The sequence below is a fragment of the Lagopus leucura genome, unplaced genomic scaffold (genome assembly GCF_019238085.1).
Source record: "Lagopus leucura isolate 7727_CA_CO unplaced genomic scaffold, USGS_WTPT01 35130-2_obj-0_obj, whole genome shotgun sequence".
NCBI lineage: Eukaryota > Metazoa > Chordata > Aves > Galliformes > Phasianidae > Lagopus > Lagopus leucura.
The window spans coordinates 35,503-54,326 of record NW_024965403.1 but is presented as its reverse complement, the minus strand read 5'-3'; the positions used below and the strand labels follow the sequence as shown (position 1 = coordinate 54,326).

Below are 18,824 nucleotides of genomic sequence, written 5' to 3'. Positions count from 1 at the left end.
GCTATGCCAGGCCCCAGGCCTGGACGCAGCACTGCAGCTGGGGGCTCTGAGGGCAGAGCAGAGGGGGACAATCCCCTCGCTGCCCACCGCCCCCCTCTGCTGCTGCAGCCCAGGATGCAGTCGGCCTTTGGGGCTGCGAGCGCACGCTGCTGCCTCACGTCCAGCTCTTCATCCACCAGAACCCCCCTGTCCCTCTGCGCAGGGCTGCTCTCTGTGAGCTCTTCTCCCAGTCTGCACACACCTGGTGCTGCCCCGACCCGAGCACAGCACCCCGCGCTGCGCCTTGCTCGGCCTCAGCAGGTTCTCGTGTGCCCCTTCTCCAGCCTGTCCAGGTCCCGCTGGGTGCTGTGTCCAACACAGCAGGGCCATGTCGAAGACCTTACATGAGTCCATGCAATCATCAGTTGTTCTTCCTTTGTCCACCAGTACTGTTACTGCATTGCAGAAGGTCACCTGATGGGTCAGGTATGATCTGCCCTTGGTGATGTCCTCTTGTTATGTAATAAAATACTATCTTGGAAAATTTTTACTGGTCATGTCAGTTCCGTGGCCAGACAGTCACTGGAGTTCTCCAAGGTAATGTATATGCTTGCCAAAAGGCTTGGGAGAGCTGGTAAATTTGGGATCATGGCTTAATGAACTGCTGTGCTAATTTGTGTGGTTCTGTCCTGTCTCTGACCCTCTCTGCCTGCAGCTCCTTTGGATGCTGTGAAACACTTTTTGCAGCAGGGTCAGTGAATGCCCCAACAGCTGATGCAGTTACACAAAGCAGATGGGTTCTGTCGAAGCACATGTGAGACAGCTGCATGCAGCTCATGTAAATGCAGATGTCTGCATGTGGTGGTCTTTGCAGGACATCTCTGAAGTACCTTACTGAGATGCTAATGGTAACTCTGATGTTGAAATGTGGGCTCAAAAGAAACCTTAATGAATGGAAGAGTTATTTTACATGCTGTTGCTTTTGCCCAAACAGTACACTGTTTTACTGCATAATTCACCTCCTGTTCCACAAATATGTGTGGTCACACGAAACCTTTCTTTACTGGCATTTTCCTTCTCACAGGAGAAGTCATCTCGCTTGTCTGCAGCGTTGCTTGGTGAGGACTGTGAGATCAGCCCAGAGCAGCTGTACGAGCTGCTACAGTATGCAGCCCTGGGGAAACGCCACAATGCAGCCCAGCCCAGGTACAGCACCTCTGTGCTCAGGAGGCAGCCCTGTGCTGTGCGAGCCTCTGAAGGCAGTTGTGCTCTGGAACTCTTACAAGGCCATACTGACAGCTTGCATTACATAGATATGGTTCATGTTAGGCTTGGTTGCAGACCAGAATTCTCACAGAAATTCTAGCATTCCATACTTTTGTTTCATGCAGTCACAGAAACAAAATTTGTGGAGCAGCAGCTTCACACACCAAGAAAAGAAATTTGCTGTTAAAATGTTAGCACTATACTGTTTTGTGCCAGGTGTATTTGAAGTGTTTTCTCTGGAGTGTTTTGGGAAAGCCGATTTAGTCACTTTGCCTTTTTTCATCTTCTCAGTAACTCTTCTGTTTCCTGCTGAAAGGCTGAGGGGGTATATAGCCTTGGTTGACTCAAGTTTGGTGACATGCAGCGTGTCTTGCAGTAAAGCTACATGCAAAAAACATTTCAGGCTTTCAGTACTGAATAGAAAATGATTTTGTGAATTTTTCATTTTGATGAAGTAATCTTAGTTTGACCAGATTGCATCACTACAGCGGGAGATACTGGTTTGTGTTTGTATTCTGGTGCATATAAATGAGGTATGGTAAGACCTGAACCTATATCTGAGCCAGGAGTGGAGTTCAGGTACAACTCATTCTTTCTCTGTCTCTTGTGTTGTGTCTCTTGTGTTGTGGCTGGCTGAGACAAGCGATACGAGCCTCTTCTCACTGAAGTCACTTGACATTTTTGCCATTGATGGACTTAAAAGCTGGTCTGGCTCCAAGTTTGTTTCTAAGAGTGCATGATGATTGTGTTGCTTTGAGTTTTATGTATTCATTTATTTATTTGTTTTATTGCAGCTGGTGCCATGTTTATCACCAAAGCCGTCTGGCTGGGGTTGTGGTTATTGTTCTGCATGAAATGAGCCAGCTCCACTTCTACAAATTCTATTTACAGTTCAAACACCTCCGAAAAGTGTTCCAGCATGTAAGTCCCTGCACTGCTGTCTACTAAAATTCTTCCAGTGCTGAAGCTGTGCCCTGGTTACTGCTTGCCGCTGCTTGCTTGAGACTGTGGCCTTTCCAGCAGGAAGCGGCCACCTTTGATTGCTCACCAAGTGAATGAGAGCATCTCTCTAGGCTCTGACAGCTCAAGCTGAGGCCAGGGCTGCAGTGTGAGAAACAGATTTTCAAGGCTTAGATCTCTGCAGCCTTACCAGGTGAAATGTCTATGCTGTGGCATTTCAGTCCTCAATGCTTCTGACTTCTTCAGGCTGCCTGGGAGATTAAAAATACCTCTGCTGATTTGAAATATGCTCTTGGGTGTGAGTGAGGAGAATCTTAATAGAGTTATGCTGTTCCCTTCCCACTGATTGAAAAATCTGTGTGTGCTCTATGTCAAGTTTCTCCCATTTATTTCAAGATTATTAAGAGTCATTTCAATTTTCTGAGCTGCAAGCAAAATCAAGAAAGGAGGGAGGGGAGGAAGGAGAAAAGGGAAAGAGGGAGGGAAAGAAGGAAGGGGAGGGGAGGGAAAGGGAAAGGGAAAGGGAAAGGGAAAGGGAAAGGGAAAGGGAAGAGTGCTTTGATCTAGCATAGTTCCCCAAACTGCAGCAAATGCAAAATCATGGAAAGTCTGGAACTGCTTTAGGTCCTTATCAGTGTAGGACTGGGATTTGTGTTCTTAATCACATCAGTGAAGGCAAAGCTTTCTCCTTGTAACATACAATTCTATACTGTGTGTCATGAGAACAGATTTCTTTAAATTTTCCTCAGAAAATGCCAAATATACTTCCTTTCTGTCCTTCCTTCTCTAACTTGGAGTGGACTGGCGATAAAAAGGCATCTTATATGCTTGACATTTCTGCTGTGTTTCCAAGTCTCTAACACATCTCTGTTTTCAGAGATTCACGTTACCACCCCCTTCAGCTAACTTCCTAACCAGTCTGTGTGGCGAAGGAGCGAACCCGAATCCTCAAGGCACTGCACAAGGTACCTCACTTGGCTTTGAGTTCTCTCTTTCAGTTGCAGCAATTCATTTTCAGGAGTAATTTAATATCTTTGCACCCTGTGCAATCCTAGCATGCTGCTATAGTAAAAAGAAAAAGTGTAATGGCTTATGCCAAGAGTCTACTTACACTGACTACTTCAGGAACTCTCTGGGGTTTATTGTAACAAGTAAATGCAAAAAGCAGATTTTCTTTTGACAAGTTTAATAGAAAATTCTGATGCTTCATTACCCCTTTTGTGATTATTTTATTGTAAGATATGTCCATTATTTTTTAGTTATACTGAGCTGCAAATGAAGGTAAAGAACAGGTGTGTTGACAACTGATACCCTATTTTTACACTCTTTATAGAGGTAACTGTAATCCAACAGGCATGTAAAAAATCTGCAAAACTACCATGAGAAAGAACTTCACTGAAATTGTTAGAAATGTAACACAAAGATCTTGAATTCAAGTCCTAAGTGGGAGATTGAGCAGCTGTTACTTTCACTGTAATGAGAGTCCTGTAGCACCCTGTCTGTAAGCCTGACGCGCTGTCACAGAGCTGAGACATCAGGTACAGTTTTCTAGAAGTGCAGCCTGCAGAGGATCACCTACAAAATAGTAAAGTTTATACAGTTGTGGATCGTGATGTCAGTTCAGTGCTTGCTTCTAGAGCCACACTTACAGCACATTTTCTGTGAATAATACTTTGGGGAAATAAATTTGTAGAGAAAGTAGAAAGAAGAGAGAGCTGCTTTTTGTGGCTTACATGAGATAACAAATGACTGTACTGTCGTGCTTCACAGGAAGGTATCCCCTCTGTTCAGCTGAGAGGAATGTGGGATAGATTTGGAGTACAGTCGGCTCACAAGCTGCTAGCAGTGTCAGTAGCTGTGCTGAGAGTAGATTTAAGTGTCCTGATAAACTTGTATGCCAGTGTATATTAAGTATCCTGATATATGTACAGTTTGTTCCATGCATTTTCTTTTGAAATGGTGTAGCCTTTGAATGTGCCTGTTTGTGCAGACTGCAAGTAAGGAGTGCTGTCTGATCCTGACAGACCATTCTGTACATTCCAGGCTTGATTTCCACTGGTGTTGAATGTGTCCCTGAAAGCTCAGGCTTGCAATGTGATCCCATCATCCGGAAATATGGCAGAGAAAAACGAGGCCTCACGAGCTATACTCTAACTTTGGAAGAGCTGAAAAAGAACGATTATCCCATGAGAGGTTGGTTTTCTGAGGTTTTCGTTGGTATGATTTTTTTTTAATTTTGAAAATGAATGAGATTTTTGGTGATGTATGTTGTATGATAACTATTAGAAGAAAGAGGTCTGTGTCTTAAATGTGTCTTTTCATTTTAGATTCACCAGGATGTAAGGGTTATATGTACACAGAGTGCGATCTTCAGAGGACAGACAGCAGCCCCCTCTTCGGTCTGGATTGTGAAATGGTAACAGTAAATGTGTGATCCTGCAAAGCATAGTCAAGCAGCCAAGCTCTTATTGGCTGTTCCAAATCAAACCAAGCACCCTGTGCATTTATTAAACCACTTCTGACGTATCTGCTTACAGTCCATTCTTTGATGGTACCAGTGCTAATGCAGCCATGGGAAGGACTCAGTGGTTCTGGAGACATCAGCAAAGTTATCTTTGTCCTGAGCAGTGCAGCAGAGAGCTCAGTTCTGTGCTGGCTCCTACAGTAGCATCTGGATCTGCTATTGACAGTGCTGTAGTCACTCCTGAGGTTTTTGTTTACAGTTCCCTGCCTTTGCCCTCCCCAGGGTTTGGGAGTGCAAAGATGTCTCTGTCCCACATCTTTTCTGTAGCCATCACAGTTCTGTGGCAGCATCTTTGAGTGACTAATGATGTGGTCTGGGGTCTGCTTTTAAATTGCATTTTCTTCTTAGGTGAAGACACTGTCAATGGCAGCTCTGCACTGCAGAGTGCAAACTGATTCTGTGAATTCAGCATTTCCCTGTAGAGGTTTTCTTTGTGTTAAGCTTGGCTGTATGTTTGATGTGTTGAGGGCAGGCGTTTACCACTTGAAATGAAGCATGGTATGGTATGAAAGCTGCAAGTGGTGGATCTCCGAGTAAAGTGATTTGTAGTGACACTGCCTGTAGTCAAAGCTAAGGAATCCGAATGGCAGCATCAGCCGATCCAGTGCCTGCCTCTGCTTTGTTCTAACAGTGCCTGACTGCAAGAGGGAATGAAGTCACTCGTGTCTCTTTGGTGGATGCAGAGGGGCAGTGCCTTATGAATGAGCTAGTCAAACCAGAAAGTGTGATAGTGAACTACTGCACCAGGTGACTTCCATTAAAGTTTCTTATCGTCATCTTTTAAGACCTGCAGCCCTTTCAGATCAAGCCTTCTATACAGTCTGTCAGAACACTTTGGTGTGCATGCTCTCACAGTGGTGTCTTGCATTTCACTCACTGTTAAGAATGCAGTTTGTGCTACGTGGTTAGAATAACCAGCGTTGTGTATATGCTGCTACAGAGCATCTGCTTGTCAGCTAGGCATTGTCATTCTGCAGTGCTGTAGGAAAAGTTCTTCAATAAGTAAATTATCACCGTACAGGCTATTTTTCAGGGCTGGATATAAAAAAGGACACAGGGTGAGTAAGGTACAGGATTGTAAATCAGCTTTCTCTGCTCCGTAGCTAAGTTTGCATATCGGTAGATAGAGAATAGCATAGGTCAGCTGCTCGCTCACAGCTCTAGGGCTGGGCTCATTACAACTGCAGCAGACCAAACTCAAACCATCTCTTCTCCAAGTCTTGGCTTGGATTTACGCAGGAGATAAGCTGCCTGTTTCCTCAGGTTGTGTGAAGCACCTCCTTGCATAACAGCCTTGTAGGATTTTGTTACCTGTGTTATCTGATGCTGAGAACTGCATTGCTTAATAAGTCATGCTTGAGAGGACACAAACAGATGTGGCAGCACAGCAGCTTAATATCTGTGCATCCTCTGGTGGATTCCTCTTGGAATATGCCCGCAGAGAAAGCAGTAAATAGCATTCTGTCATAAGTTATGCTGGATTCATATTTTGCATGCCCTGCTCGTGATGTTCTCCAGTAAATGCTATTGCTAATGCATTGCTTGTACCTCATCTAATTTCTGTTTTGAAGATACTCGGGAGTCACAAGGAAAATGCTTCTTCCAGTGAAAACAAGATTGCCAGACATACAAACCAGACTGAAAAAGATACTTCCCCATGATGCAGTATTGGTGGGTCATTCTCTAAATGCTGATCTTCAGGCTTTGCAAGTGAGTGTTTATCCCAACCCTGCGATACTCATTTCAGACGTAAAAGGTCCAAACAGTTCTTTTTATTAGTGTACACTTGTTAATTGCTTTTCATTATGCATAGCCTTATGTTTGTAAGGATTTGAAAGAGAGAGACTGCTCTTACATGTATAAAACTTGCTATCTGCTCTTCTGAACCCAAAAGGAAGGGAGGAATCTGATTAGACAGGGATACGTGTGCAAAGGAAGCATTACTGTCTGCTGCTTCTGGGTGCTTCTGACATCTCTGTCATGGGAAGAACCAAAGTCCTTCCTATATTTAATTAAGCCAGCGTAAAATCCCTGAATCTTTCTAATCCAACGTTGGTCTTCCCAGCAAAGTGTTAGAAAAGAGATTTGGGCCTGTTTCATTATTACCATCTGTTTTGTCGTTACCAATTATTTGTCAGTGAGAAACTGGCAACTGAAATGAAAGGGCACAGATAACAATGGAGTTATTGCTCAATTCTCTGACTGCTGTTCTTAAATTAAACTGGTGATATTTCCTTTCTTCCAGATGATCCATCCCAGTGTTATTGATACTTCATTACTTTTTGCCAGAAATGAAGGCCGAAGATTTAAGCTAAAATTTCTAGCCAAAGCTGTTTTAGGGTAAGATTATAACAGCATTGTCATGGGAACTATTTGAACAGTTGTGGGTCATAGGGTCCTGCTTTTCCAACAGTAGCAACAGAGTATTTTTTTCCACTAAAACTCAAAGGAACAAGCAAATGAACACGGTAATGAAGAATTTACTGTTTCCTTGAAACATTAAGCAGCACAACAATTTGGCCTGGTTTTGAGCAAAGATGCTTGGCACAACCAAGTTCTTGTTTGTATGTGAACCACAAAACCAGCTTTACTGCAGCTGTACAGTGTATGCTGTACAGCAGATGCACTCTGGCTCACACAAATGATATTTGTTGCAGCTATCCAGAAAGAAATGCTAATTTAGGTAAGTATGATGTACTGACTTAATCATATCCCTTCCAATGCCAACTATCATAGCATGTCTTAGCAGTGCAGTGCTCACAACTCAGCTCCAAACTTCCCAGATCTGGAGGTTACCTCCTTGCCTGTGTGCAAATTGTGAGTTCAGTCATTGATCAAGGGAGAAAATGGAGAATGATCGTAGAATTATTATGCTGCACTGCTTCTTTCAAACCGTGTGAACAGTGTTTTGCTCAATATGGCAGAAAGGTTTCTTGCAGTAACTTTGGGAAATATTTAGCAAAAATGCTGCTGCACAGAATTGAAATGGTTTTTAGAGAGGAAAGCTGTTTTGCTGAAAAGGATCCCGTTTCGAAAAAAAAAGATGTTAATTAGTATGGAAAAGTAGGTAACCTGCCTGTACATTTAATTTTGATGCCCTAGGAAGGAGATCCAGTGCCAACAGAGGCTTGGTCACGATCCTGCAGAAGATGCTAGAGCTGCATTGGAATTGGCTCAGTTCTTTATTAAGAAAGGACCAGCAAAGGTATCTGTGTCTCATCTCCTGAATGGCAGAGCATGCAAATTGTCGTGCTTACAATGAATAAACACTCTTGCCCGTTCTTTTACTGAGGAAATGAAGCTGTGGTATAAGCCTTGGTTGTGGTAGCTTACTTCCAGCCTGTATCTTGGTATCTCAGTAACTTGGAACATCACCAGTACTCAGACACTGCCGTGAATCAGCACTGCTGCTGACCTCTTACAGGGGCATTGGGAAGAGAAAGATTCTGACACTCACAGCCTGTGGGACAGCCTGTCTTTTTCTCAGTGAAACAAGTGAGGGACCTTCTATGTTTTGGCACCGATTCAAGATGCCAATTATGAGTCTTAAATCTTTTTCTTGCATTGCTGGTTTTTGAGAACAATTTTTGGATGTGCTTGCTGGATGGTGCTCAAATACTGCTTGCTTGAAAATGACAACAGAAAATATTAAGGCAAAAGATGAATGCCTGTGTTTCTCCACTGCTGTGGAATGTGGCCAGGTAACTCATGGAGCAAGCACATGGTTGGTGGTTAGTTACAATTAACAGAGATGAAAGCCAACTGCTCATCTTCTTTCCACAAGGTAGCAGAACTAAACTTGGAAATGTTGCTGGCAGCTGAAAGGCAGACTGAAGTCTCACCAAACAAATCTGTGATGCAGCCACAGCAGTGTGGGGTCCAGAAGCAGCTGAATGATCCTCCACACTTATCCAAAGCACGGTAACAAGATTCTCAGAGATGCATATTTTCTTCCTTTGATTGAATCCTCAGTGAAATGAAAGACTTGTCCTGTTTTTGGAAGGCTTCCAGTATCTTCAGAGGGAGACACTGAATTGTAGAGTAGCACTAACACGTTTTCAGAAGTTACATCTTAAATTTCGGATGCATTTTCAGGACTTCTGAGGACGAAAACATTCTTTAAAATATCTTTAATGACCTGTATCATTTTTCAATAATGGGCACTTCTTGAAAGCTTTTAACTCACCACATTGACAACTACTGTAATGTGCAGGTTTTTTTTTTCTCTCTCTGCTAGTTTTCTGGCCTGCTTGCAGGGGATGGGCCAGAAGCCCCTCCTTTTGGGTAGACAGGAACTGGACTCTTCTGGCCTTTGTCGGAGTGACCTCAGCACTTCCAACAAACAGGTGAATGGACACAGAGTGCGTTGGTCTGAGCAAGCATCCAAGCTGTTAAAAGTTCTTCTTGTCCTGAGGCGGTGGGTGGGTCATGTTTTAAAAAGCTGACTGACAGTACTTTCAGCAATGGTGTTAGCTAACCAGCTTAGCTGAATAACCTAACTAGGTTAGCTGAATCCACTTGAACATTGAAAAATAAGCTTTGATCCTCTGTCACTATCTCATGACTCACTAGAGAATAATTTCTGCTGGAGGTTTTCCTTAGACAGTGATGAGAATTAGAGGTGGGAATTAAGGTCAGGAGCTCTGCTTCAGGTTTGCTGCAATACAGTTACCTCTTTGAACTTCATACTCTTTTTCCTTCCAGATTCTTCAGAGAGCCTTGGAAGATGTTCCCCTCTCCACATTCAGTATAATTCAGTTCAGTTTGGATCCAGAGTATGTTGCATCTCACCGTCTTGCTGGATTTTGTGAAAAGGTAGTCATTTTTTTTTGAGTGAGAACTGTCCTCACTGTTGAGCTTGGGAAGACCCATGATGTATCTGGTGGAGGCGGATAGTTTCCTTGCTTTGTGAAGTTGCTTCTCTAATCTGTGTTCTTACAGGTGAGAAACAAGCTGACTGACATGCTGACAATTTACGCAGGTCCTTTTGAAGAAGACTTTTGCCTGAAGTCTGTGAAAAAAGAATTTGGAAGGTGTGGGCCGATCAGATCCCTCACAGTGGTGACTGAAACGTACCAGGTGAGGAGCACTAGCAGCATTCAGTGTGCTGACAGGCAGTGAAGTCAAGAGTAATCTCTTGGAAAGCTATAGATTACAACCACTTAAATACCAGTTATTCTGGTGATTTTTGGGGAGCAGGGTGTGAGGGGGACAGTTCTCAGTACACGTGAAAGCTGCTGCAGACATTGACAAGAATGAACACAGCTGATATGGTACAACGTTGCTGTCCAAGCTGCAGGGCTTTAACTGTGTGTTGATAATGCTGAGATGATTTTTGTCTCCCTCAACAGAGCTGGTATACCAAGGCCTGTAATGGCAGAAGAAGGTTGTTTTTAATAGTTGAGCTAATTGAAGGTTGTTTTTAGTAGTTGCGGTATCTAGAGTGTTACCTGTATCACCCACTTGAAGCCTTTATGTGCCATTTAAAACAGAAAAGAACCCTGAGACCTGACTTGTAAAAGGGGAGGGCTAATATCTGCTATTCATAAACCTGAGGTATCCTGTCCTTTTGTTTCGAGCCATATGTCTGTATCCAGTACAGCGTGCTGGAAGCTGCCCAGCTTGCTGTGGAAAGCCTAAATGGAGCTGAGGTAGCAGGATCGTGCATTAAGGTAAGCAAAGTAAATAGCAAAAGCCTAAATTACATTTAGGAATATGGGCCAGCATGAGTCTTTTAAAATCTATGTAGTGCATAGAGTGTGGGTGGATCTTGGCTGGCTGTGCTGCCACCAGCTCCCAAGACAACTTACGCTTTGGTCTCGTTTCCTTTCTGTTGGACAGCAGAAAGGTATTAGGAAGCACCCTGAGTTGGCAACTCCATCTTTAAAATGGAGAGTGAGTTGCTGGGTGTTGAAATGCTGAATAAGCAGAATGGGGTTCTTATTTGTCTAGTGTTCTTGCACTGCAAACATGATCTTTTCCTTTTTCATGACTCATTAAGCTATCCTTCACTAGTTACATTTTTCAAGGAAAGGGAAATAGCTAACAGAGTTTTGATAGTGAAACAAAATCGTTTAAAACAGCAGCTTAGAAGACAGAGTTGCCTTGGCTGATGTGTTGCATTTGTTCCTATTGGACTCACTTCAGGTTCAGAGACCCATCACTGCTGCTACACTGGACTGTGATGTTCTGATAAGGGAACTGGAACTGGATATAGAAAACGAAGGTGTGATTTATGTGGCAGGAATAAAGAAGTCATTAACAGAGACAGATTTGCAAGAAGAATTCAGTCTGTTGAAAGACCTGGAAACTCTTTTCCTGCCAAAGGATCTCCAGAGTGGAAAGCACAGCACCTGCTGTTTTCTCAGTAAGTAGCTTTGCAGTGCAGTCTGCTTATTTCCTTCATGCAAGCTTGTTCAGCAGCCCTTGGAAATATGATGGAAACTCACGTGTGCTCCAAGTGCCACTATTTAAAATACTCCAATGAAAGCATGCCTGGCTGCTCTGCACTTCACACCGACTAGTGATCCCTTCTAGGAAGTCAGGAGAACAACTGGATGAGTGTTGTTGTATTTATCTGACGCTTCAGTAGTCTGACACTTGCCTGAAGCAAGATAGGATCTGCTCACTGGAGTGATTTAGTTTCTCATCTTCCTCCTGCTCCACCTTTAGCCTTGCCCTGCAGGTGCCAAAGAACAGGGAACAAGAAGTGTTAAATCACAATCCCTTTCTCTTTGTTTTTCAGAATTCCAGAAATCGCGAAGTGCGGCAGATGCCCTGGAAGCTATAAATGGCTGGGCTGTGAGGGGCAGCACGCTCAGAAGTAGGCACGCTCTTGCTTCAGGTCACCTCTGGAGATGGATTTGGCAAATGAATCACAGCAGTGAAAAGCAAAGAGGAAACAGTTTAAGTGAGAAGATGGCACCGCTGTCTGACTCTGTGAGTTTAAGGCTATGCTGGCTTGTTACTGTTCATCAGTGTGAAGGTGAATAACACTGAACCACGTACTGCCCTGGGAGCCAGGATGCCATGTGTCCATGCACAGGGCAGTGAGTGATGTTACACGGCGGCTGGAGCCTACCACCTGAGAGCTAACTAAGCAGTGCACAGGTGTAGGAAATGGTACAGAAGTCAGAGAGAGAAGTGGATTGTGTCGTGTTGCAGGCAAGAACAGGTCTGGTCTGCTTGTAGCTGTCCCTTTTACTGGAGGAAGTTGTAGTGCCATCTGAGTAGAGCATGCAGCTCTCCTTGCAGCTGAGCTGGTGCACTTCCAAATGCCAGCTGTAACAATCACTGTTTCCTTACCTGCTCAGTCCCTGACGCTGCCCCAGCTCAGTCTCCTCATAAAACATTTCTAAATGTGATCATTACATACCTGCAGAAGAATGGGTCATTGTAATACTTGTATTCTGTTGTGCAGGAGCAGGATGTAAAGAAAAAGGTGAAGAAGTTAGACCACCATATAAAAAAGCTTTATAGAAGTCTGCAGGATAACACCTTGTGCGTTGTTCTCTTTCCTGGAATGAACAGGTAACTTACTGCCTCATGCTTTTATTTTCATCTTCATTAAAAAGGAAACAAAAGCGTGATAAAAGGCCCAAGAAGCTGTTGTATTGTTTGACTTTCATATGAGGCTAATAAAACTGATCAGTAAATTCTTCTCATAAGCCATGCTCCAGATTAGCAGGGGTGAAATCCAGAGCGTTAATTAATTGCACGGGTTTTCTGGTTGGATGAAACCCCTGGTGGACATTTTGTCGCTGTTTCGAAGCTGATACAGTTTTGCAATTGTCTTGACACACAAGCAAGCTTTCTGTGTGTCAAACTGAATCGGGCTGAGGTTCTGCAGCAGCCAGGTTTTTGGTTGTTGGGTTTTTGTGTGTTTGATTATTTTCGAACCACCTAACAAAGCAGTACAGCCCAGCCACAATCTAATAGGTGTCTCGTGGTAGCTGGACTAGAATGTGTAAATCTTTCCCAAGCAAGGCCATAGTGACTGGCTGTGTCTCCACTCGGTCGCACATCTACCCCTGCTTGTCTGTAGTTCCCTTTAACAAAAGCTGCACTGACAGAGAAGCAGGGGGACAGGGCAGCACCTCTCTCGCCGTGGGCAGCCAGCCCTGCCACTCTTACCTGCAGAGCTTCCTGAGGAGTGGCAGCGTGATGCTGTGTTATCTTGTGGACCACTGCTCCTGGAAGAGTGAAGCATCCTGAGCCAAGAGTCTGTTTGTGCTCAGTGCCCATGACAAACCATTTCAGTATGCACACGTGCTGCTCTTGGCATGATTTGCTGTAATTGTCCAATTTCTAGTAGCTGCTTAGCAAGTTTGTTCCAAAACACTTAGTTTTTAAGAAAAGATCATTTAGCTGGTTGCCTATCACTTCAAAGAATAATAGCAGGCAAAGTGAGACAGCAGCAGTTTCTACCTCATTAGAGCGGTGCTGATTGCACATATGGATTCTCACACAAGCTTGTTATCAAATCCTGCCTACATGTAACAGCCATATTCAGGACTGTTGGGAAGAAGGGAGTGCCATCCCAAGCTTGGGAGAGTTTTCATGCCAAGTGAGGTTCCCAAATTACTGTTTCCCAGGGGACTGATAAACTTCTTGTTCAAAAAGAATAACAAAAGTTGTTGGATGGAAAATAATACATGCAGTTTTCCAATCTGCTTAACTGGGGGGTTGCAGGCTTCTCCCTGCTAGAGCAGCTAGCTTGTATGCATCAAGGCTGCCCTGAGCAGAAATAACATCTCTTGTTTATGTTGCAGCGTTCACGGATCACAGTCCGGCCTTGGTCTGATGGGAATAAAAGATGACGGAGGGAGCAGTGCTTGTTAAGCTGCCAAATTTTTAATCAGTCTTTTGTAAAGATCTTCGTAGTTATTTTAAACATTGATGTATTTGTAAAGAGCCCTTGCTGTAGGAACAATGGGCTTTCACACTGTATCTTCTATAAATTCTAAAAATAAAAGCTATTCAAAACATCTTAAAAGCACGAAGCCTTTTCCGTTCGTGCTTCTGGCTGTGGCATTTTTCCCTGGCACTGAATTCGGCAAATGCTTTGGAAGAGCGGAGGGCAGTGCAGGGAGGTCCTGTAAAACCCCATCACTGTGATGGAATTCAGTGAGTTGTTTCCACGTGGGGCACTGCTGAACCGCAGGGCTGCCTTCACTGCAGCACTGTGTCGTACCTGCAGCAGCTGCTCAGCAGCTCCACGCTCCCTGTTCCAGCTGTGCCAGCTCCCAAAACAGTCACGGCCTCCTTTCTGGAAAAGCACTGTACTTCATGGAAAGGAGGAATTGGTGATTCATACCTCTTGGACAATCTCTTTTCTCCCACACCCCTTAGGAAACAAAAGATTGCAACTTGGCTGCAGTGGGAAGGGCAAGGGCTGTTTGTTTGGGCCATCTCAGCAACTGCTGAGATCAAGCAGCTGCAGAAACTACTCACCGTGTTTTTGGTGGGGAGCTGTAAGTGCAGAGTTGCTGCAGCAGCCAGCCCTGACCAGCAGTAGTGTGAGATGAGATACAGCCTGGCATCAGCTCTGAGCTCTGCACACCTGGAACCAAAGGTTGCTTCACCACCTCTTATCAACAGACTGAACTACAACAATGCCCAGAAAAAGCTTTGGGCATTGGGGAAAAAAAAAAAAAAGGGAAATGTTTGTTTCCAAGTTTGAAAGTGAGACCAAGAGTTTCTTAGTATGAATTGAAATATGCTGAGATAACTTTGAAATAGTTACTGTCCCGGAAATGATGAAATGCAGTCGGCAGGAGACGTCACCTCCTCCTGCATCCCTGCCCAGATCCCCATGCCCACCTCCCAGGCTGAGCTGACGGAGCAGGAACTGCAGCAAAGAGCGATGGCAGGGAAAGGGCACTGCAGCTCAGCCCATGGCAGTGCCAGGCAGCGTGCACAATGGTGCTCACTTCAGGTTTTTTCATACCTATAGCTTAAAGCCTCCAAAATTCCTCAAATGAAGTATCTTATTAAGCGAGATGAATGCAGCCATTAATTTCTTTTGTTTTAGAAAGGTCCTGTATCCACGCCAGGTGAGCTCGGCGGCCCTCTTCAAACTGGGATAACCACTGAGCCCTCTGTCACTGCTGCTACAAAACCGGACGGCAGTCTGACCGTCCATGCAGTGCTGCTGCGGGGAACGGCGATTGCCTGCGCTGCCACGCTCATCCCTGCACACAGCCCCTCTTCTGTGAAGCTGCCCACATCCAGCACCTTGCACATACCTCGCGCACTACAAATCTGAGCAAGTAAACCAGGCCATTTTAATCCCAGTGCACTTAAGAACAGGGTAGGCACCTCCCTGCACGGGTTTAGTAAGCAGCAAGGATTCCTGCTTGGGAAGTGGATAACAAATAAAAGTAGCGAGAGTCCTAGTTACAGTCATTAAAAAATAATTAATTTTTCCCCTTTTAATTGAAAATGTAAAAAGGACTGCAGGTTTAAATAAAACATTTTGTACAAAGCTTCACAAAAAAGTGAACACCAAAGTGTCATTATATAAACACGACAAATGACTCATTTGTTCATAACGCACAGAGCAACGTGCAAGTTCCCTCTCCCAGGGACTGGGTTTCTCTGGCCATCCCCTCCCTCAGACCTTACGGACGGAGACCCGTCAGCTCTGAACATTTGCAAAGCTACAGTACTCAGGATACAGAGTGACTACAGGCAATACTTTTTTGGCGGTGATGGGGTTTCAGGGCTTTTTTTCTGTTTTTCTTAGCGGGTGTGTCGACGCTTCAATATACAGAAGTAAACAATCTCACAGGTGAATGAATGGCAACTTGGATTAGAAAAAGCACCAAAATATTTAATATACATCTGGCACAAACTTCACAAGATGTCAGTAATGGACAGACTGATGCTTTGCTTATAAGTAAAGAGAAACCTTAATGCTTTTCTTCCAAAAGGGACTGAGCATTGCACTCAGGGTTGCTATCAAGTAACAACCTTCTCATCACAACCTACGTGCACTGTGCCTCAGACTGCACATTCTGTGGGATGCTGTTTCCATTCTGTTCCAGACAATAACGGTGAGCAAGACAACACAAGAGAAGTATTTGTAAAGCAACCAAGCAGATAAGACTCAGTATAGAAACATCACCTCAAACTTTTCCCACTTTTTCTCCAGATCATGGCTTTACACTTGGCCACATCCTCGAAAAGATATCCAGCATGAAACGGAATTTACTGCAGCCTTTTCAAGCATTACAACTCCGCAGCACTCGTGATGGTGCCGGCTGGAGGAGGAAGTGTGGTTCTGCTCCACGACAATACATTCATCATTTCCTGCGGCGAGAAAACTGGAGAAAACTGGAGAAAACAGACGTCGTGTCTGCTGGTAAGTCCGAAAAGCAAGGATTACTCCTGATACAGAGAATGGTAGATTTGATCCCAAGTGCCCTTGAGGGCTTACTGAGGAGACTGGTAGCTAGCAGTGTTCACATACAGTTCAGTGGAAGCTGCACAAAGGTGTGATGCTTCCACTGTTTTCTTACAGTTATTCACTTCTCTGGGAGTATACACTACCAAAACACATTCTTTCCATACAGGGCGATGTGGCCACGCCAGGGCTGAGCTCTACGACAAGTGTCTGTGCTGCAAGCTGCAGATCTCCAGGCTGGCTGTCAGTGCTCCCTCCCCCTCCATACAGCTGCAGCAACGTGGGCTCACTTTGTGCCCCAGGTCGGCTGGGATGGAGCCCAGCAGTGCAGGGTGAGAACCTCATCCTGCAGTCCATCCATCTCTCTTGCAACTCCAGATAATGGACAACTCGCAGCATGAGGCCTTCCCACCACTCCCGGTGGCCCATTTCCTTTCTGAGGGCCCATTTCAACTTACTGATAAGAAAGAATGCATATTTTTAAGATAACTAAACTTGACAAAAGAGCCACTCCCGAGGCACAGGGACAGCTCCATCAGCAACATTCAAGCGTGCTGCCCCAGCCACAGCCAACCCAAAGCCCAAGGAGAATCTGCAAGCAAGAAGCAAGAGCACTGCAGACAAATGTGTTTTTTCTTCATGTAGAATGCATGTCATCTAGAAAGAGATTTTATCTTCAGGATGCAATTATGCAAAGATAGAAGCTTTCTAAGAACAGAAAAGGAGAACCTCCCAGCATCTCCAGCATGCTTGAGCACTCTCAGCTCTGCTTTAAGCATAAGGCGTTCATCCTGAGCAGACACCGAGCGCAGGGAGGAAGCAGCAGCTGTGCAGCCCTTTCACAGCCTTCACTTTTTGTTGCACAGCTCAAGATGGAACAAAGTACGGAACATGTAAGAAATACACTCATAGCACTGCATCAGGTGGGTTCCTGATGCTTTTCAAGAGCAAATGAAAGGGCCAGACGGTCCCTTCTTGGGGAGCAGCTGCTCCATCTCCCATTCATTGTGGCCTGAAGTGGAAAGACAAGGTGCGATGCTGAAAGGCCCTGAGCTAGTCGGGAGCAGCTCCACTCACCGCTGCGCTCTGGAACTCACATGTCCCTTACCAGCTTGGCTTTGCTCCATTCCAAAGGGTCGACTGCATGCAGACCAAAAGCAGGATACCAAAAAGTATGGTAAATAGGTAACACTTAACATGGGTCAATTAAAAAGTGTACATTACTTATCCAGGCATCATAGCCTGGGAGAGGATGATCAACTTGAACTACTCAAGTCTGACAAGAGGTAGAGATACCTACGTACTTCATGGTGAAGGAATTATGGCCTTCCTTCTTACAATCTCATGTATTTCACTTTAACTGAAGATATAAACCAAAGATACAATCTTTGATAATCCAGAGAAAAAAAATTAACACCAGTGTCTCTACACACAACAGAAATAAGCACACTTATCTTTTACTACTTGTTTGAAAAAAAACAAAAGCCTTCAAAGTTTGTAGTTTTGCTGTATATTAAACACTGAAGAGTTTTCAGTTTCAGGCTAAGCATCTTCCTTTTCAGTATGAAAGGGGAAGTTCACACGCACACGTTTCAAGCAGAGGGAGCTCAAAGAATCAGGCGCCCAACTGATTCCTGCCACAAGGGCCACGTCGCAGAACACAGGGCTGCAAGACCCAGACCTCCACAGTGCCTGTTCTCTTACAGTGAGTAGGAACGGCACAGCCTCAGCCAGCACACTGAGTCAGATCCGAGGCAGACAGTAACCACATGGTGTTTAATTCTGCTTGTTTGTTTGGGGTTATTTTTTGGAAACAAGGCTTAGAACCGTAAGGAAGATGCTCATGTCAGCAGTGGGTGCACAGAAGCAGAAGGTGAGACAGGACCTCAGGGGGCCTCAGGGCTCTGATGGCCACAGCAACAGTTGGGACAAACCCATAGCCTGCAGCAGCCCGTACCCCAGCAGGTCCCATGCCACCTGCCACACTCATCTCTTTTCCCTCGGGTTCTCTCCGTACCATTGCACAGTAATACAAGGCTGTAATTCTCCACACAGAATAGCACCAGCAGCAAATAAACACACAGCTCCACATTCAGTTTCCATTAAGTTACTCATCAAGTTTGATGGCCAACTCTGGGTGAAATCTTTCAAATCTGCACTTGAATCAATCCACTGACAGTCTTTGACCCAAAATCACACCCGCAGGAGAAGCTGGCACCACTGAGCCAAGCTGCCAAGGCACTGCAGTAACACTGCACAGTGCCCAGTGCACAAGTTGCACTTCTTTGTGTATAAGCGAAGGCAATAAAATGCCACAGATCACATTCCCAGTAAATTCCTACAATGATCTGTATAGTTATCTGTAGTTATCCCAAGCTGCAGCAGATTCACTTCATGCATTAAGATTTCTAATGCATACTCTAAGAAAAAAAACTAAACAGATCCAATGGTTTTGACCACTTGATCTGCGTCACTGCTCGATCCAGTCCCGTGGCCATTGAAGACAGATTATATGGAGAGTGGAAAGCATTGCACCTCTTCCACAAGTACTCACAGTTTAACCACTAGGCAAGCACATTTTCAGAGGCCCCAGTATTGCTGCAGACTTTGCAGAAGTGCATCTGAAGCAGCATTCTAGTGGCACAGAAAGGCAGTGCTGCTGGGGGTAGGAGCACCAAGTACCAGCAC

At 44.7% G+C, this 18,824-nt stretch overlaps 1 protein-coding gene across 2 annotated transcripts; it reads left to right on the top strand.

The window, feature by feature from the left end:
• Nucleotides 1-464: 464 nt before the first annotated feature.
• Nucleotides 465-17,608, top strand: REXO5 (RNA exonuclease 5). Of its 2 annotated transcripts, XR_006182535.1 has the most exons (19): nucleotides 465-1,185; nucleotides 2,040-2,166; nucleotides 3,083-3,170; nucleotides 4,249-4,398; nucleotides 4,533-4,621; nucleotides 5,361-5,476; nucleotides 6,301-6,439; nucleotides 6,975-7,069; nucleotides 7,832-7,934; nucleotides 8,514-8,650; nucleotides 8,967-9,075; nucleotides 9,434-9,544; nucleotides 9,671-9,808; nucleotides 10,309-10,401; nucleotides 10,877-11,096; nucleotides 11,475-11,668; nucleotides 12,150-12,259; nucleotides 15,885-16,094; nucleotides 16,306-17,608. XR_006182535.1 is itself a non-coding variant. In XM_042892554.1 (18 exons), exons 1-18 carry the CDS (start codon nucleotides 932-934, stop codon nucleotides 13,568-13,570), a joined length of 2,343 nt encoding a protein of 780 aa, XP_042748488.1. In that variant the 5' UTR covers nucleotides 469-931; the 3' UTR covers nucleotides 13,571-13,716. The 2 variants fall into 2 exon arrangements, 1 of the variants encoding a protein (XP_042748488.1); XM_042892554.1 differs by lacking the exons at nucleotides 15,885-16,094; nucleotides 16,306-17,608 and adding an exon at nucleotides 13,501-13,716 and having other exon boundaries at nucleotides 469-1,185.
• Nucleotides 17,609-18,824: the final 1,216 nt, after the last annotated feature.